This window comes from Mus caroli, chromosome 16 (genome assembly GCF_900094665.2).
Source record: "Mus caroli chromosome 16, CAROLI_EIJ_v1.1, whole genome shotgun sequence".
In the NCBI taxonomy this organism is placed as follows: Eukaryota; Metazoa; Chordata; class Mammalia; order Rodentia; family Muridae; genus Mus; species Mus caroli.
In genome coordinates, this window is record NC_034585.1 from 1363245 (window position 1) to 1383346 (window position 20102).

A 20102-nucleotide genomic window follows, 5' to 3' on the forward strand; every position below is an offset into this window, starting at 1 on the left:
TTTTGTTTTGTTTTCCTTTAGGGTAAACACCCCCCAAAGAGTTGACTGTTTCTAAGAATATAATTCCTGGATGATATCAGGTATCTGGTGCCATAATGTTTTGTCAAAGGGGTGGGGCCTACATAGGGCGACTGCCCATTTCCCCAGCAACCTACCTAGATTGCTCTGCAACATTTAATGCAAAAGCCCCTACTGTGTCCTCTGACAGGGTTCATGGCTCACCTTCACCGCTTGCTGGTACTGCTGGGAATCTGCACAGACCTTCTGCACCTCTCGTTCCCTGCTTGCTATCTCATCCAGCAAGTTCTGTAAAACAGGAGACCAAAGCTGAACCCCACACACAGGCTCCTCAGAAGGCTGAGTCCTTAGGACCTAAAGTCAACATGCTATAGCTGGAAGCATAGTGGGTGGCTTTCCGGTGTACATTTGTTCACCACAAAGGGCAGTGCCAAGGCCTGGGGCAAGGGCCGTGAAGATGGTTATTCGTGCCAGGAGACAGGTGTTTATTGTGAGCTCTGAAATGCCAGGCTCTGCTCTGGTAGAGCATGTAATCCTCCAGCAAGCGTGTGAGCCAAGCCTGAGAACTTGTTTGAGTTGAGAAAACAAGTCCAGGGAGGGACAGCAAGTTGACTATCAGGCACTGGCTTTCCCTGTGTTTCCCTCTGTCTGTCTGTCTGCCCGTCTCTGTGCACATACAAAGGCTAACAGTCTACATCATATATCTTTCTGCTACTGTTCTCCACTTAGTTTTTGAGACAGGATCTCTCACTGAACCCAGAAATTGATCAATTTGGCAATGCTTGCTAGCCAATGAATTTCATGGACCCTTTTGTCTTTCGTTCTTGCCCAATGCTGAATTATGGACTTGCATAGCCATGCTTGACTTCTTAGGGGGTTTCTAGTGATTACATTCAGGTCTTCATGTTTGCATAGCAAGCACTTTTCTGACAAAGTCGCTTCCTTAGCCTCAGCCACTGGATTTCTGAGGTCCTTGTGACATTGAGGAAGTGGGAACCCCAACTTTGATAATGGGATCTTTCCCACAGAATTCCCAGTGTTTCAGTCATGAGCTAAGCCATATGAATATCTGTTGAGTAAGGGCCTGTGAAGGGTGTTGTGGGAAAAGGGGTGAGCAAGATGTGGAGTGCTTGTGAGAGGATGCTGAAAGTGGTGGCCCCTTCCTTTGTCTTGCCCCATCGGCCTTGAGAACTTCTTCTTCTTCTTCTTCTTCTTCTTCTTCTTCTTCTTCTTCTTCTTCTTCTTCTTCTTCTTCTTCTTCTTCTTCTTCTTCTTCTAAAAATGAATCTGAGTACACCATAGCTGTCTTCAGACACACCAGAGAGGACATTGGATCTCATTACAGATGGTTGTGAGCCACCATGTCTGGAAGAGCAGTCAGTGCTCTTAACCACGGAGCCATCTCTCCAGCCAGGCCTTGCAGACTTCTGATGCTCCCAGACATACATTACAAAGTAGAAGCAGCCATCTTACCTTCTGGTTCTTGAGCTTGGTCTCCATCTGGCTGAGGCTGTCTGTCTCCTGGGGCTCATAACTGGGAGTCTTGGCCAAGAACTGGAGCACACGGTCGTAACCACTGCAGTATTCATCGTAGGCAGCCCTGGCACTCTGCAGGCTCTGGGCCCTGTGGGGACAAAGCCAGTCAGGTCTTTCTGTATAGCAGGCAAGAACCTCACTGACCCCTCAGTTTTGGGAGGTCCTCTTGGTGTGTGGTGTGTGTGTGTGTGTGTGTGTGTGTGTGTGGTGGGGAGGGTAAGTAGGTCAGATTGACTGGCCAGTAAGCTTCACAGAATCTACCTATTTCTGCCTCTCCTGCTCTAGAATTATAAATCTGTACCACCATGCCTACCTACCCTCTACATATGTGCTGGGGATCAGACTTGGGTCCTCATGCTTGTGTGACTGAAACTATCTTCCTAGCCACACTGAGTTTTGAAAGGCAGTAGAAAAGCCAAGTAACTGGACTGGACAAGTTCCCAAATGGTCAACAGAAAGAGAGTGGTTAAGCATGACAGGCAGAGGGGTGCACTGTACATCGCTTGAACAAAGAAAGGGCACATGGAGGGTGGGAAATCCTGTTTCCTCAGGAAGAAAATGTCAACATTGCTGGGGCAGGGCAGAAGCAGTACTTGCACAGTGTTAAATGCTTACAGGGGAAAGGGAAACTTCCTTTAAACAGTGCTCCAAGTTTCCACGGTAAGAAATGGAGAGAGATACACATTAAAGCCAGTGTAACCCACATAAAGGCCTTGAGGGAAAGGGGACACAGGGAGAAAGCTCTGGAACATGGAGCTGGTCTTTGAAATGATCAGAAGCCTGTCAACCGCAGACAGACTTACTAGAAATGTGCACTCTAGCATACAAGCAGAAGTGGTGTGGGGGAGACAACTCAGGCAGAGCCTCAGAAGAAAGACAAGAACAGCCTCCACATCCACCTGCCCATGGTGTGGGTGTGTGGGGAAATGGGTGGAGCTAGGCAGGTAGGGTGAGGCTGGGGAGGCACATTAGTGGTGAAAGCACTTGATGTGCAAGCCTGGTCACCTGGGCTCAGCTCTCCAGACCCTATGTAAAAGCCAGACATAGGCTTCTATAATTCCAGTGTTCCTATAGGGAGACTGGAAGAATTGGGGGAAGACCAGGAAGCCTCCAGCCAGCTACCCTGACTCAGCAATGGTAAACTGAGACCCTGTATAGAAGGTAGAAATTGAGAGCATTCAAAATGATCCTCTGATCTCCATACATTCCATAATATATACACTGTCACACATATATGGTCCATCTCTCTCTCTCTCTCTCTCTCTCTCTCTCTCTCTCTCTNACACACACACACACACACACACACACACACACACACACACACACACGCAGAGCTGATGGCTTACCTGGAGACAGATCATCTGGTCAATGTACACATAGTTTCTTACTGTATGTGTCATTTTAATTTTTATTTATTTATTTTTTTAAAAGGGCACTTGGGCTAAGGAGATGGCTCGGCAGTCAAGGGCTAAATACTGTGCATGCATGAGGACTGGAGTCTGGATCCTTAAAACCCATGTTAATTCTGCATGGGCCATGTGGCTGAACTGTAAGTTCAACCCTAAAAGGTAGACATGGGAGCCCCGGTGTAAGTAAGCTGACCAGAGCGTCTAGCTATGTGGGCACGGGCTCGACCGAGAAATCCTACCTCAGTGAATAAGGTAGAGGAATCAAAGATGATTCCTCACACCAACTTAGAGCCTCCACCTGAACAAGTATCCCCCCACAGGTACACACATGCATATGAACATGCACACTGTAACACGCACATGCACACGCGCGCGCGCGCGCACACACACACACACACACACACACACACACACACACACACAGAGAGAGAGAGAGAAGGTCCTTGGCCTGGTGTTTGAAGGCAGGCCGGCTAAGCCAGGCCCTGGCTCCCGCCCACCTGTCTGGCACCCTCACCTCCGTGCCACCTGCTGGCTGAGGTTGTTGAAACGCTGGTTGAGCTTGTGCACCTCGGCCTCCTGGCGCTCCAGGTCAGGGCAGTGCTCTTGGAAGCGGCTGGCCAGTGAGCTGGAACACTGCTTGGCCACCTGTAGGTTCTGTTCCACCTCACCCAGGAGGCACTTGTGGGCCTGCAGCTCAGAAGCCATGGCCTGCCAGACAGGCAAAGAGAAAGCAGTGTGGTGGCCGGGGCTCCTAAGAGCCTGGCAGTGTCCCTAGGGTACCGGGGCCTCCTGCTTTGAGGGGAGCTTCAGGCCTAAGAACAGAAAGGAGGTCTCGCCCTCGCCCTCCAGTTTTGCAAAGTTCCTTTTTTTTTTTGGTTTTTCAAGACAGGGTTTCTCTGTGAATCCCTGGCTGTCCTGGAACTCATTCTGTAGACCAGGCTGGCCTCGAACTCAGAAATCCTCCTGCCTCTGCCTCCCGAGTGCCGGGATTAAAGGCACTTTTCATTATAATAAACACAGCTCTGAAAAGTCTCCTTTGGCAAACTGCTAAAGGGGTGGCATGTGTGCCTGCCATCCTCCAGCCTCGAGCCTCTCCCTGAGCCTGCTTTGCTCATGAAAAGGAGACAGACAAAGATTGCTACAGGCCATGATCAGAGTGCCTCAGTGCTCAGACATCCACACCTGCGTCCTAGACCGCTGGTGACAGTGGCTGTGCACATACCCAGGAGCTGTAGGCCCAGGCTGCTAGATGTGCTCATCAGGAGCTTCAGAAACCCATGTTTTCCGTGCCCTCTGCTGCAAAAGAGTGACTTTAAGACCTTCCTGGCTGCACAGACCTTAGGAACAGCCAAGAAAAAGCCCACTGCCTTTGTTCCCAGAATAACCTGCTGGGAACTCCAAACCTTCAGGGCCCTCACATCCTCATCTGGGGATGGAAGCAGATGTCCTGAACCCAAAGAAAGGACCCCACGGCCCCCAGATCCTAAGTTTACCTCCAGCTCCTGCCTCTTGCTGTCCAACACATGACCACTTTCAGGCATTGTGTCATCCTGAATCAGTTTGTTCTCGTATGAGGCCAGCAGCTCCCTGCCCCGCTGCAGACTGTTCTCTAGGCGGTTGGCCACGTCCACCCTAAGGACACAGGGCAACATTGTATGTGTAGGGGTCAGGTGGCCCCTTGACCCCACCATGACCACCCTCCGACTGTCTACCTGCCACTTACTTCTCCTGGGCTGCCTCTAGCAACCATACCAGTCGCTCATATTTCTGGTTGGTGTCTTCTACCCGGGTCTTCAGCAAGGGTGCGGTGCCGCTGCCCGGGAGGGCCTGCACAAAGGCTTCACACTCGGCTGTGCACTGCGCCTTCTCTGGCTCAATCTGTAGCAGCTCACTGGTAATGTTCTACAGAGATCAAGATTGCCCAGATCAACCACAGCCCTACAGCTCTCTTCCCTCAAGGATGTGCCCTGGGACAGTGAGAATGGCTGAGAAGGTTCACCTCCCTGGGGTGTCCATCTGGGGCCCAATCACCAGTCTGGCAGTCTGTGGTGTGTGTGTGTGTGTGTGTGTGTGTGCACAAACATTGGGGGGTATATGTATGAGAAACCAGAGGTCACCCTCAGTATTTTATTTTGAGTGGAAGGGAGAGGTGGAGTTGGTGTGAGTATAAATGTGGAGGCCAGAGGCCGGGGTCAGTACTCTCTAGATCATGGTCTTGTCTTCTAAGACAGGTCTCTCACTGAGAATAGTGCTTACCAATTAGCAAGTAGGCTTCATCCAAAGTCAGATTTATAGACCAGTGCAACCATGCTGGTTTTTAGGTTTTTTAAGCCTGGATGCTAAGGGATCTGCACTCAGTCCTTATGGTTGTATGTGAGCACTTTATAAACTGAGCCTCTCGAGCCCTGCCTTGTCTGTTTGATTTGCAGACAGCATCTCTTAGTAGGAACTGGGGCTTGTCAATTAGGCTGGCCAGCTGGCAAGCCTCACCGATCTCCTCGTGATCCTGTCTCCTCAGCAGTGGAAGTAATTATGGGGGTGTCCCGCCATGCCCAGCTTTTGATGTGAGTGCTGGGGACTGAGCTAAGATCCTCCTTCTTGCCTCTGCACTATGTGAAGCAAGCACTCTACTGACCAAGCTCTCTTCTCGGTCCCAGGGTCTGTGTTTTTAATGAAGATCTGGTACAAGTGAACTGTTAAAGTCTGTAACTCAGACAACAGCAGGTTGCCCCTGGACACAGGATAATCTATATACCTTTCATGAAAGAGTTCATGAAATCTTGGGCAACCTGCCAGGTAGATACTGTGATATGCCCATCCCGTGACTCCACAGAACTTGGAGTCTTGTGATACTGTGGGCCTATGCCCCTGGACCTCTACCCTCACTCCTGTGCCAGGCACCAGAGACCACTGGATTTTTCTGACTCTTAATTTTCTCTAAAACAGGGATGGCAGGACCTACCACAGAGAGCTGTCAGGCAGAAGGATATGAGAGTAGGTAGTGGTCAATGGAGACATGGGCGTCTTGCCAGGTTCAGCAGCTCAAATGAGGACCAGCCTATTTTACTTTAGAATGGCCTGATCCAGGCAGTGGTGGCGCATGCCTTTAATCCCAGCACTTGGGAGGCAGAGGTAGGCAGATCTCTGACTTAGAGACCAGCCTGGTTTACAGAGTGAGTTCCAGGACAGCCAGGGTCACAGAGAGAAACCCTGTTTCAGAAAAGAGGAGGAGGAGAAATAAGAGGAAGAAGAGGAAGGGGAGGAGGAGAAAGAAGGAAGATAGGGAAAGAGGAGGAAGAGAGAGAGAGAGAGAGAGAGAGAGAGAGAGAGAGAGAGAGAGAGAGAGAGAGAGATTGAGAGAGAGAGGCAGGCCCTGGCCTGTTTCAGGCAGGGCAAGCAGAAGTGGGCTAGATCTGCATTTCCACAGCCAATCCACCTCTTGCCCACAGCCTCACTCAGCAGATACTCAGCAGATACTGCTAGGATCCCAGTTCCTGCTATCATTATTATGGCTGTGATACTAGGCTGAAAAGCCACTCAGAAACAGAGCCAGATCACATCTGGGATATGCCAGAACTTCAGAATAGGGCATCTGTTTGACCCTTGGGACAGTTCTCCATAATTACCTCTATAAATATCCAACACCTGTTTTGAATGTCCCAAGGCCCCACAGAGGTGGAACCTTGAGCAGGAGCCCCAGCCTGGCAATACCTTGAGGTCCTTGGCCCGCTCCGCACTATCCTCAATTGCCCGTCCCTGCTCAAGTGGTGGCCGTAGGATCCCTGTGATAGCCTTTTCCTGCCGGTTCAGGTCACTGGCCACTTTGTCCAAGCCAGCCAGCAGCTGTCGCCCCTGAAGATCAGAGGCATCTGTCGTAGGGAGGACAAATCAGGGATGACAGTGAAGGAGCACGAGGCCCCAAAAGCCAACCAGGTCCTTGGGCTGGCCTGGCCTCTCTCTCTCAGCCCTCTAGCAGATACTTGTCACCCATGCACAGCAGTCTACTTCATCCCCTCTCCCATGTCCCTGGCCCTGTACAGGACACCCTGGTACCCACCTCCAGGGTTCTCCGTCCTTAGCACCTCATGCCGCTGCTGGAGTGCATGTTTGCTCCCAGTCGCCTTCTGCCTCACACTTCGGTACTGGCTGCCCAAGCTGTGAGAGCAAGAATGTGCTGGGGACCCTGGCCTCATACCAGCCTCCTAGCAGGTTCCCATCCTGGGTTGGGTAACAGCCCACGGGAGCCAAGTAGCTCCTTGGAGGGTTTTGAAGAGTCAAAAATACTATGGGGGGGGGGGAGGAGATGACGCAGGGGGTAACAAAATGGCTCAGTGGGTAAAGGTGCTTGCCACCAAGCTGAAGGCCTGAATTTGATCCCCTGAACCTACATGATAGAAGGAGAGAACCAACTCTAGCAAGTTGTCCTCTGACCTCCACATATGTGCTGTCACATGCACATGTATTCATTTCCTGATCCCTAACAAGTAATGAAATAAAGGTGCCTCATGAGTTACAGCAACAAGGTTTGGGAAGAATCTCATCTGCCTCTGTCCTTCCCCCTCTCCACTACCTTCCCTTGCAAGCCCCGCTACTTAGAAACATCTGTCACTAGCAGGGAGGGTGCACAGTGGGTGTTTGATAGATGGTAGGAGGAAGCCCAGGGACCCCCTTGCGTCTACTCATTGATCAAAGGGTCCTCACATGAATGAGCGATTTGCCACCTGACACTGATGTCAAGGGGCCAAGGCCCAGCAAGGCCAACCCACAGATCTTAGCAAAATGAAAGATCGTGAAAACAGAGAGAAAGGGTGGGGGACCTACTGAGCGTAAAATAATGGCCAGAATCGGTGAAGTAGGACACAGGCGCCACAAGTGGGATGGTTAAGACTTGCAAAGGCTCAGAGGCACTCAGAGGCACCCAGAGAACATGCCTGCTGCACCGGCCCCTAGCCAGACATCCAATTCAGCAAGCCAACCTAGCCTGCCACTCTTCCTGCAGCTTTTAAGGGAGGTCAGAATGAGAGGCATGTGTCGCATCCTACCCGCCACTAAGAGGGTTTAAACAAGAGAGGCTTGCGGAGCCCAGGTGTGGGTCCACTCTCTTATCCCTCCTCTGTGTCTGTACCTGTCAGCAAGAGCCAAGGCCTCGGGGTCGGTGGGGGGAATAATGAAGCAGACGGCTGGGGCGGTCAGCTTCTTCCCAGTGCTGTCTGTCAGCTCCCAGCTCTCCCCATTGTTCTTCTGCAGTGTGTAGCTATAGCCCCTTGAGATCAGGCCCTGGTGGGAACAGACCCAACAGTTCAGATTCACTCTCAGGCCTGGGAGCAGGAGACTCTCTTCTGTCTGCCCCATGGCCCTCTTAACGCTCAGACACAGGGAGTCTCAGCCTTCCTCTTACTCAGGTCACAGAGCTAGACAGAGCCAGCTCAGAGGGAACCCTCTTGACTGCTAATCTCTATTTAGACTTTTTTTTGTGTGTGTGTGACATAACCCTGGCTGGCTTCAAATTTACTATGTGGAGGATACCTTGAACTTCAGATCCTCCCACTCTCAGTACCAGAGTGGTGAGTTTACAAGCATGTGCCATCATCCATGCCTGGTTTATGCAGTGCAGGGCCTCATGCATGTGCTCTACTAGTTGAGCTCCACCTCCAGCCCCTCAGCTTCACCTTGGGGAACCATCCCTGCCATCCCTAGTCCAAGTGGCACATCTCCTATATTCCAGGCTCTGGATGGCCATATGACTGAGGCCTGACCACTGGGTAGAAGTGGCTGTAAACATTATACATCTGCCAGCGAGAGGCTTCCCTGGGACTGTAGCTAGAATGGCTAGGCTGGTTGAGCTGATAAGAAAGATGAAGGCAAGGCAGTGGGGGAGGAAAGGGTATGGGGGTGCATATCCACCCCCAGGAGAAAGAGAGGACAGAGAGTGACACCCGCAAGAGATGACTGCTTGTGGCCCCAGCTCTACCTGTGCCACCCCTAAGACTTCTGTGCTGTAGGTCCAGGCTGCCTAGGTCAGGTAGTAACTGACCTGGTCACTCTCAAAGTCACAGAGGGCCTCCACAGGGATGGGTTTGAGCGGCGTCTCGCGGCGGTACTTGAGTGGCACCACTTGCTGCCCTCGCCTCTGCAGCCCCCGCACCACATCCTCATACTTGTCCAGAGCCTTCTCCTGGTCCTGTAAGAGCAGCACAGCACCAGGTAAGGCCAGCTTCCAGGGGAGCACGAGGCAGGCCCTGGCTGCATCTGCTCAGGTCCGGGGCAGCCTGGCAGGGACCTCACACGCCGCCACTCACATCCAGTTCCCGAAGCAACAGCTCTATCTGATACCGGTCTTTGAAGTCAGGGCTATATTTCTGGTTCAAGTCTGAGTCCACCTTGCGTAGCAGCTCCTGAGCATCCTTCATGTCTTTGTGAAACTGAGGGAGATCAGAGGACACCATCACAGATGGAAAGCGACCACGCACACCCCGACGGCTGGTTGTGGTGCATGCTTATCCCTTAGGTGGGCCTAAGTCTATGACATGACCTGCTTGAGCCTCTTTGACCCCCTCTTCAGCCTGGCTGTGCAGGGCCTCAGTGGAGAAACACTGGCTCCCCAACACCCCACCTCTATATATCTTTTGATGCCAGTAAGTTCAGGCTTTCTCTCTGTGTGCCAGGAGCACCCTAACAATACGGCTGCATGCAAACCTTCAGCTGAGGCCCCTCCAGATTATGCTTTATGAACATCCCACCCTGTGAAACCACCCAGTGTAAGTGTACTTCATAGGTTTGCACAGTAACAAAATCACCCAGCAATGCATTCCTCAGAAGCCGGCTGTACCATTTACCAGCACCCAACCATGCTTTAATTCTAAGCCTTGCTAGCTACCTCCTCTTCTTGTTCTGGAAAGTTCCCTTGCCCAGTTTTTGGTTCACCACCTCTTGACTCATTTATTTTCAGTTGTCCCCTCAGCTGAATGCTTGGGCTGCTGCTCTGAGGAGGACTTTTGGACCTTTGTGAAATTCTGTGTTGCTCAGATACTTGTCAAGTTCCAGTCTGAAGACTCTAGATCAAGCAGGCGTGTGATCATGTGATCATGCTAGCCACTCGGGAGGCTGAGGCAGGAGGATCACAAGTTCAAGTTTGCCACTTAGTAAGACCGTCTTCCGACAGAAGGTAAAGGGATGCTGGGAATACAGCTTAAAGGTGGGGCCTGCCCTGGCCTATGTGAAGCCCTGGGCTCGATTGCTAGAACTGGGAAAGTATGAGGAAGACCCTGCCTTATGATGACTACCTACAGCTCTTACTGTTTCCCATGGAAACACTGTCTATGAATAGACGGCAATGTAAACAGGTGCCCACCTGGACAATAGGCAGTCACTTGGCCACAAGAATAAAAAGTACACAAACATAGCAACATGCTGCGCTGTGCCCAGGCCATCATGCTTAGTGAGAAGAGCTGGACACACAAGGGCAAGAGGCACCGTTCTGGGTCACCTGTGCTCACACTAGCTAATACCAGGCAAACCCAGAGGCAGGTCAGAGGTCATCAGGGGCGTGTGTGTGTGTGTGTGTGTGTGTGTGTGTGTGTGTGTTGGGGGTGGGCACTCAATTTCTATCTGTCTGATGAGAAAGTTCAGGAAACAGAGGGTGAGGTTGTCCTGTATTGTTAATGTAACAAATGGGTCAGTGGTAAAAATGAGCTAGGCATGGTCATGGTGGTGCTACTCAAGAGGCTGAGGCAGGAGAATGGCGGAGAGTTTGAATGCAGCGACAGTCTGGACTATACACTGAGAACTTGTCTCAAGGGGGGTGGGGTAGGAATGTCCGTTTTCCTGAGGGGGCTGAATAGTAAGGTTTATGTTCTGTATAGCTCAGCAAAATCAAACCCAAGGTGGAGTGAGGCAGGAGGACTGGGAGTCGAGTTCATCCCTTCTCACACGGAGAGTGGTTAGCCTGGCCTACATGAGATCCTATGTCAGAAATTCAAAACCTTGAGCTAGTGAAGTCTCTCAGCAGATAAAAGTGCCCATGGCATTAGCACAGTGCCCTGAGTTGAGTCCCCTGATGCATGGTGGAGAGACTCACTCATGACAAGTTGTCCTCTGCCCTCCAGATGCATGTGTGGGGCTCTGTGCGCACCCAGGAACTCCTGAATCCCATGGCGTGGCTAGAGCCAGGCAGGTACCTACTTGGTGGTAGTCTTCCATGTATTTCAGATGGCTCTCCTCACAGATGAGCAAGTTCAGGTACTCCTTCCACTCGGCATGCACGGCCTCCATGTGTGCCTGTCCGGAAGAGGAGAGACCGGCCACTGCAGCCCAGGAGTCTGGGCTGTCAGAAGATGAACTGATAGAAAACCAGGTGGGGAGGGCAGAGAAAGGGAGGTGCCTATGAGGGGAACACGCACCTCAATGGAGTTCCTCCCTGGGTGCTCAGCTGTCAGCAGTTGGTCGCCTTCAGTGTGCAGTTTGTTGATTCTTTCTTCTTTGGCCTCCAGGTTCCGGTTAATGAAATTCTGTCAGGAAGCAGATGCGGTCAGCACCTAGCTTGGCAGCCCTGTGCCCCACTCTGGCCCTGCACCCGGTCCTGTGCCCACCTCGTACTGGCGGCGGCGGCTGGGGTAGTCGAGGTTGCGGTCACTCCAGTCATACTGCATGCGGCCCTTGGCTTGCTGGTCCAGCCAGTACAGCTCATTGGTGCAGCGCTGCATGTAATCCTGCAGCGAGCTCAGGTGCTGCTGCCGTGCCTGTGATGCTGTCTGTTGGGATGAGTGTGAGGTGAAGACAGAATTGGCTTGGCTTTCCTGCCTGCCTCCTACAGTGTCCACCCTGTTCCTTCCCGGCCAGGCCCCTGGATCAGGCACTGATCCTCTCCACATTTACTTGCAGGCGTTTATTGAGCACCATGAAGATGTGTAGCACGGTGTACTGGCTATTTTTGTGTCAACTTGACACAGCTGGAGTTATCACAGAGAAAGGAGCTTCAGTTGAGGAAATGCCTCCATGAGATCCAACTGTAAGGCATTTTCTCAATTAGTGATCAAGGGGGAAAGGCCCCTTGTGGGTGGGACCATCCCTGGGCTGGTAGTCTTGGGTTCTATAAGAGAGTAGGCTGAGCAAGCCAGGAGAGGCAAGCCAGTAAAGAACATCCCTCCATGGCCTCTGTATCAGCTCCTGCTCCCTGACCTGTCTGAGTTCCAGTCCTGACTTCCTTTGGTGATGAACAGCACTTGTGGACGTTGTACATCGTGGTGCGCACTAGGCTCCGCACCACGATGTACAACGTCCACAAGCAGAATAGAAACCCTGACTAAGACAAATTGGTACCAGCAGAGTGGGGTATTCCTGTGACAACCTGACCATGTTTTGGGGAGGACTGTGGAAGGACTTTGGAACTTTGGGCCAGAAGACCCATTCAGTGTTAAGAGCTCTGTCGAATTCTGTGTAGGAGCTTGGAAGATAATGTTGAGAACAGTGCAGAGGATGGAGGCTTGGGTTGTGAAATTTCAGAGGGAAAATTAAAGACTCTCTTAAGGGCCATTGCTGTTTTTATTGTGAAGATTTTGTAGTTCTGGTTAGCTGGGGCTGAAGAATCAGCTGTGATTAACAAGATACCAGAACTACTAAAGCAAAAACTTTGCATTACTGGGACTATTGATGCTGGTTAGCTGGAGCTAAGAAATTAGCGGTGATTAAGAAGAGACCAGCATCGTTGAGGTGACATCTTCTGGGAAGTGTTTTCTGAAAGCACAAAGAGGCTGTGTTCCAGAGATAGGCAAGGTTGTACTCCTTCTGCAGTGGGACTTGGTAATGTGTAAGGGTCACCCAGGTGGTACTGGTTTTGAAGGCATGAAGGGGTCACACAGCAGCTCAGGCTCGGCACTGTGAGAGGCCATGGAAGGCCATTGGTGAAGGTGCAGCCCCAGTTGTAATTGAAGGCCCAGGACTGAAGGGGTCACGCAGTGTTTTGGAGATGCCAGTACCACGAGATGACCACCAAGAGCAGCAGCAGCAGTGGAGTACAGGCATCTGGAGCCCAGAGGACGACGTGTGTGCTACAAAGGGCATGGCTGGAGAAGTGACCCAAGCCCTTGGAGGAGTCCAGAAGATCGTGAGTTGGATCCCAGACGTTGGACGGTTGGAGATTGATTTTTGCTTTGATTGTGACTGTGCCCTGATATTTTCCCTCTTGAAGGAAGAAACTGTTTTAGTGGAGCCCACAGTTAAGAGACTTTTAATTGTAAAAAGACTTTGGATTTTAAAAGAGATGGATATTTTAAAGAGATTGAAATTTTAAGAATATGTAAAGACTGTGGGACTTTTAAAGTTATTTAGATCTTGGGGATGAATAAGAATGTAAGGGTTGAGGCTTACTAGTGATGTGTTTGTGTGTCAAGTTGACAAGGGGTCAATTGTACTGGCTATTTTTGTGTCAACTTGACACAGCTGGAGTTATCACAGAGAAAGGAGCTTCAGTTGAGGAAATGCCTCCATGAGATCCAACTGTAAGGCATTTTCTCAATTAGTGATCAAGGGGGAAAGGCCCCTCTTGTGGGTGGGACCATCCCTGGGCTGGTAGTCTTGGGTTCTATAAGAGAGTAGGCTGAGCAAGCCAGGAGAGGCAAGCCAGTAAAGAACATCCCTCCATGGCCTCTGTATCAGCTCCTGCTCCCTGACCTGTCTGAGTTCCAGTCCTGACTTCCTTTGGTGATGAACAGCAGCATGGAAGTGTAAGCTGAATAAACCCTTTCCTCCCCAACTTGCTTCTTGGTCATGATGTTTGTGCAGGAATAGAAACCCTGACTAAGACACACGGTTTTAGGCGCTGAGGACAAACCAGTGAACAAAGAGAGAAGATCCCTGCGGGACTGACATCTCCTTGAATCTTCAGCTTGCCATCTAGCACACAGCTAGCACTCAATAATCACCAGCCATGTCGCCTGCATTTGCTTTTGGATCATTATTAATTTACTGATTCGCTTGAAGCAGGGTCTCATGTAGCTCAGGATAACCTCAAACTTGTTATGTAACGGAGGATGACCCTAAACTCCTGCCTATCTTGCCTCTTCTCTCAGGTTCATCCCCATGCCTGGGCTTCATTTGGCATTAGGGACGGAACCTAGAGCTTCATGGACGAGCACCCTCCAAGCCAAGCTGCAACTCAGCCCCTTGGGTCATAGGAGCAGCTGGAGAAACTGAGAGCTAGGAAGGCGTAGGGAAGGCTAGGAGGCTTGGAATGTGTTTGGTAGAATAAGAATGACAAGCACGCATGTCATACGTGCAGGTACTTGTGCACACACATGCCTGGACCATGCTCAAAGCGCATGCTTGGCACGCAGCAATGCCACACAAAGAACTGAGCAGAGCTTAGAATAGCTCAGATGGCAGGATGCTGACCTAGATAGAATCCACAAAGCCCTGAGTTCCATCCCTGGCACCTCACAGACCGCCATGGTGACACTAGAGCATGCTGTCCCCAGTCCATAAGCCTCCCATCCTATCCCATCTCCCAGGGTTTCTCACCAGCAACTTCTGATACTTGGCTTGGAGTTCACTGTTCTGCTCCTGTGGGTAGGGTTGAGGGCTGAGGTTAGGCTAAGTGTGCCCCCTCTCTGCCCCACACCTCCACAAAGACTCCACCACATACATACCTTGTCCTTGGCCAGGTGGGGCCCGATGGCTTTGACTTCATTGTGGAAGATGTTGTGTTGCTCCACCTGGCTGTCTACCAGAGGAAGGTCAGTCCCAAAGCTCTGGCTGCTCAGCTTGTCCTGGTGGGTAGGTGGAGAGACACCAGGACAGAGCTATGGCTTGGGAGCAGACCCAGCCTAACCCTTGGAAGCGTGGGCTGTTGGCCGGGGGTGGGGGCCTGAGGGATGCTTTCCCCCGTCACTTCTCTGGACTAAGTAGTGGCAGGCATCTCTCTGGACCACTGCTAATGCTCCTGTATCGCACATATCATCCCTTAATCTCACAGTGGCCCGGGGGCCCCTCCCTCATCACTGTTTTCATTTTCCAGGCAGACATGTGAAGGGAAGACCCTTCCCCAGGGTCACAGTGCTAACAGCTGCCGAGACGTGCCACAAAGACAACCAGCTGCGATGACTGCTACAAGCTTCACCTTAGGGGAGACAAGCTTCTCCAGCCTGCCCACATAGCTTTGCAAGGACACCAGCAAGGTAGGCATGAGGGGGCATGGCACAGTTAGTGGGGAACAAGGTCTGGCTGTATGACTCAGGCTGGGTATTGCCCTTCCTTCTCTGAGCCCCACTGCTCTCAGTTGTACAATTTCAGAAGACTTCATTCCGGTATCCCCTATTAGCAGGGCCGAGGTGCTCCGGGCCAGGCCATACCAGCTTCTCGTCCACCAGTGTGTCCCAGTTGACCCTCGGGTCAGCCTCTTTCACTGCCAGGCTGTACATCTGCTTGTGTTTCCCCCGCAGGTTGGTCACGCGCTCTTTCAGCTGGCGGATGCTGTGTGGGGGATAAGCTACCATGTTAGTGGCCATCGCATAAGCCTCGGCTTGGGCTTCAGGTCAGTGTCCTGGAGGACAGGGGACAGTGACCGTGGGCAGCAGACCAACTCTGAATCCTGTTGTTCTTCCTATTCATGTTCCCCAACCTTCCTTCTCTGCTGCTGCCTCAAGGGCTGCTCTAGATGGTTTGGGAAGAAATGGGCCAGACCACTGCTCACTGAATCACAAGCCCAGCACAGGCACAGGCAGGGCTGTGTCACATAATGACAAACACGGGGACACGGAGCATGGAAAGTACCCTGACCCGTGGGGTGCTGGATCACTGTGTTGAGCTGCAGTGTGGCCATAGCTCAGGAGACACAGTGGCTATGGAGTCCTGAAGCAATGGGACTGTCAACTCCCAAAGCCTCAGTCCCCATCTACAGCCTGGTCATTAAGTATAACTTAAGGCCTCTGGTGGGCATCTTTGGTGTCCACCTGCCCTGTGCAACGCTACAGGAAAGAGGGGTCCTGAAGACTGGAGAGCTCCAGCCCTCCTTCCTAGACCCCAGCCTAGCACGCTCACTGGGACACACAGAAAGGGCTTACTCCTCGGCGATCATGTCCCCCTGTGGGTGCTTCATGTGCTTGGCGATGGCCGAATCTGCCTCCAGCACGTACAGCAGCTTTTCTGAGTCAGACACGTTCTGCAGGGCCGCGTCCCGGTGCTCAGGGAGCTGCCCCTCTTGCATCCGGGCCAGGTCCTGAGAAGGAAAAGAAAAGATAACCGTGGAGACTCCAAGTCTGTGGTGATACCACAGGGCCTGAGGGGCAGGGCCAGCTGAGGGCTCCTCTGGCTTCATCCAGACTGGCTCTCACCAAACAGCTGGGCACTGAGACACAGGGGTAGCAGTCCCACTGGTTCCTAGGTTGGCTCTGCCTGCCTGGTGCTCATAACCCAAGCTGGGAGACTGTCTACAAGGCAAGCTGATGGACACCCCACAGGCACCAGAGCTCAGGGAGGCACTGCTGAGGCGCTGAATAAACTAGGATGAAGGACAGAGGAGAAATGTGTTCTAGGCAGAGGGGACAGTCTGTGCAAAGGCCCTGAGGAAAGACAGAGCAAGCCACAATTGAGGGACCAGTAAGAGACTAGTGGAGGCAGGGATGGGAGGGAGACCAGAGCAGAAGTGAGGACTGTTCACATGACCTGTGGACGCAGAGCACAGAAGGACCCCAAGGAAAGAGCCAATTGCACGGCTCCTTCCATACCTAAGTTGTGGCTTCCAGGAGCCATACAGCTGGCCTTCAACATTAGGGTGAGCTAGAATTGCTGGTGGTGTCACCTGTTGACCTAGGCAACTGCTAGGCTGGTCATAGTGGTGATAGAAGGAAAAGTGGGTGGGGTAGATATTTAGTGTCTCTGTGTGTGTGTGTGTGTGTGTGTGTGTGTGTGTGGGAGAGAGAGAGAGAGAGAGAGAGAGAGAGAGAGAGAGAGATCCCCTGGAGTTAGATTTACAGGCAGTTGTAAACTGCCCATCATGGGTGCTGGGAACCAAACCCTGGTCCTCTGAATGAGCAGCAAGTGCTATTAACCCTTGAGTCATCCCTCCAGCCCCAGGCAGTGTGTCTAGACACAGTCTGTCTACTCCAGCAGCCACGAAACCTGGCTGTATTTTTAGCACCAAGCTGGAGTCCAGGGATGAATCCCTAAGGGTCTCAGAGTTCATCAGGGGAAGTGAGGATGTCAGTGAGTTAGGCTGAAGGTAGGATAAGCAACACTGGGTACCTACAGCAGTAAGGCCTCCTGATGGCTGGCTGGCTCTGGATGTCCCATCTCTACCTGCCTTCAGAAGAGGAAAGCTGAGGCTGGGAAGCAGTTCTGGGTGTAGATGCTTGCCTAACAGGTTCAAGGACACAGATTTTGTCCAAGAAGCACAGCAACCAGAAGAGAGAAACAGGGCTGGGGATGCTTCTCAGTGACAGAAGTAATTCCACCAGGAAAATGAGACTGGAGAAAAGCATACACAGTGACCATGGGCATGGGATTCCATTTAGGTAAAAAATCCCCAGCTGGTAGGCCTAAGGGCAGGAGGCAGAAAGCTTCCTGGCATGGGGCTAGGAAGGTCATGAGTGGAAATGGCAGAGAGCCCACTGGCTTCAACCTGTGAGAGCATCATGGAGCACTGGCTCTGATCTGTGAGAGCATCACAGAGCTCTAATGAGGTCCTAAATATACTGGGTGGCGCACTGGACCACACACACCTTGTAAAGTGTAAAGCAGACATCGTGTTTAAAAGTAGGAAGAAAAGCTGTGGTGGTGAATGAAGGTGATCTTGGCACTGGAGGGGCTGAGGAAGAAGGGTCAAACTCAAGGTCAGCCTCCAGTGTGTAGCAAGACCTTATTTCGAAAAATGAAGGGAACTGGGGTGGAAGAGATGGCTCAGTGGTTAAGAGCACTGGCTGCTCTTCCAGAGGCCCTGGGTTCAGTTCTCAGCACCCACATAACTCACAGGATTCCCTAATTCCTGTGGATCAAAAGTCCTCTTCTGGCCTCCCTGGGTGGGAGTTTTGCATGTGATACACTGCCATAGATTCAGGCAAAACACCCAGTCATACACAACAGAAACAAATAAATCTTTAAAAATAAGGAACAAAACTCAGGAAGGTTCCTGATAGGATTGCTGAGTGAGTAGGACATCTGCCACCAGGTTGATGAACCGAGTTCAATCTCAGCACCTACATACATGGTAGACAGAGAGAACCAACTCCTACAAGTTGCCTTATGATCTTCTTACATGTACCATGGTGTGAGCACACACAACAAGCAATCAAACAAAGGGAGGAAGGACAAGGAAAATGAACCAGACCCAGTTATGTTGTTGGTTCGAAGCCAGCCTGGGCTTCATGGGGATTGTCTGAAAGAAGGAGGTCATGGGGATTGTCTGAAAGAAGGAGGAGGAAGAAGACAGAGCCGAGGACAGGGAGGTGCAGCCCAGTGGCAGTGTGTGTGCTTAGCAGGCTAGTCCTTGGGTTCCATCCTGAGGATTGGAAAAGTAAGAATAAAACCAGAAATACGAAAAGGAAAAAAGGAGGGATGGGTAGAGAGATAGCCTAGTGTCATGGGGATTCCCATCCATGGCTACCTGGGGCGCTGAGCAGGGTGGGAGCCTGGCTCTCCCAGTGACCTGGAGCTGAGGCTGTCGAGTGGAAGGCCAGGCATCGCTGACCTGATGCTCCCTGGCTTGGGCAGAATATTACCTTCTCAGTGACTGGCTGACCCAAGGCCACCTGGGCCCCACAGTGTCAAAGATGAATGTTTCAGAGGCAAACTCTGTTAATCATTACTGAATCCTACCGGTGAGTCTAGGGTGGGGACACATCTGCTTAGGTGAGGAGACCTGCTCGGGGGACCCTGGGTGGGTGAATAAGGGCTCAAGTCAGCCAAACTAGTGGGCAGTGGAGAGTGTGGGGGCCTAGGGAGGGGCCATCTCTAGGGGGTGAGCACCAAAGGCTTTTTTAGGAAATTCGTAACCAGGTAATCAATCTTGCCTAGGTGACTATCTACCAAAGCACAGATTCACAGAGGTGAATTCATAGATGGAGGTCACTTCTGGGGTCTTTCTGTGATTTACACCCTGATAAACTGGTCCTTCAGGCCAGAGGAATCGATAGGGCTGGTGCAAGACAGGTTGACTGATGGACAGGTAGGAGAGCAGTGTGATCCAGTTTGGGCACTGGGCAGTGTTGGTAGAGGGGCTACAAAGGAAACCGCGCCATCCATCCTTCAGGCTGTCTGCAGCTTCAGACATCTGCACACAGGACATGTCACTGGAAAGCTCTGTGCATAGGGATATGCAGGTCACTTAACGAAGAGACAGAGTAGGGGAGTGGCTGGGAAAGAGAGAGCAGGAGGCATTGCCTAAGGGTGAGGGGGCTCACTGGGAATGGGGTGATACTAACATTGTACTTGTGGCTCTTTAGCAGTTCAGCTTGTTACTCAAGTATCTCTCACCAATTTAAAACATGGAACGTTCAGGAAAACATTTGGACAATATAATGATACCTTCTACAAACAAGAGAAAAGGAAAGGGAGACAGGAAGGGGAAAAGGAGGGGAGGGGATGAGAGAAGAAAGGACGAGGAAGGAAAGGATTTGGCCCAGGTACTCTACAAAAGTGGCTGCTGGTTTGTTTTTGTTTTTTGTTTTTTTGTTTGTTGGTTTGTTTGTTTGTTTTTCTTCAACTTTGTTCTGTTGAAATTAAGAAGCAGCTCCGAGCCAGGGAGTGGTGGTGCACGTCTTTAATCCTATCACTCTGGAGGCAGAGGCAGGCGGATCTCAGTGAGTCTGAGGCCAGCCTGGTCTACAGAGTGAGTTCCAGGACTGCTAGGGCTACACAGAGAAACTTTGTTTCCAAAAACCAAAACAAACAAAAAAAGAAAAAAACTGAAGCAGCTCAGGGTTGGGGTGTTGCTCAGGGGTACAACACCTGCCTAATATGCACACAGTACTGGGCTCAGTCCCCGAGCACTGCATACACATACACGTACACAAGCACACATGCACAGGCAGGCTGTTACTGTTTGAGTCATTTCCCCAGCAGACACAAAGGCAAGCCTGAACCTGCATATATTCCCCTTTTCTTTCTTTCTCTCTCTCTCAGTCTCTCTCTCTCTGTCTCTCTCTGTCTCTC

The 20102-nt window shown here is 51.4% G+C and overlaps 1 protein-coding gene across 1 annotated transcript in view; it reads right to left on the bottom strand.

Annotated features, from left to right (window-relative positions):
* Ppl (periplakin) overlaps nt 1-20102 on the bottom strand; it is a 48602-nt gene that overhangs the window by 7033 nt on the left and 21467 nt on the right. The window contains exons 3-19 of the mRNA XM_021185602.2: nt 16019-16173; nt 15308-15428; nt 14606-14725; nt 14478-14519; nt 11552-11713; nt 11363-11470; nt 11145-11240; nt 9263-9385; nt 8998-9144; nt 8089-8240; nt 7021-7118; nt 6675-6832; nt 4687-4865; nt 4457-4595; nt 3478-3671; nt 1492-1642; nt 223-306 (exon numbers count right to left, since the gene is read on the bottom strand). Of these exons, the coding sequence (XP_021041261.1) occupies nt 223-306; nt 1492-1642; nt 3478-3671; nt 4457-4595; nt 4687-4865; nt 6675-6832; nt 7021-7118; nt 8089-8240; nt 8998-9144; nt 9263-9385; nt 11145-11240; nt 11363-11470; nt 11552-11713; nt 14478-14519; nt 14606-14725; nt 15308-15428; nt 16019-16173 (2229 nt within the window). The remainder of the gene's footprint in view (nt 1-222; nt 307-1491; nt 1643-3477; nt 3672-4456; nt 4596-4686; nt 4866-6674; nt 6833-7020; nt 7119-8088; nt 8241-8997; nt 9145-9262; nt 9386-11144; nt 11241-11362; nt 11471-11551; nt 11714-14477; nt 14520-14605; nt 14726-15307; nt 15429-16018; nt 16174-20102) is intronic.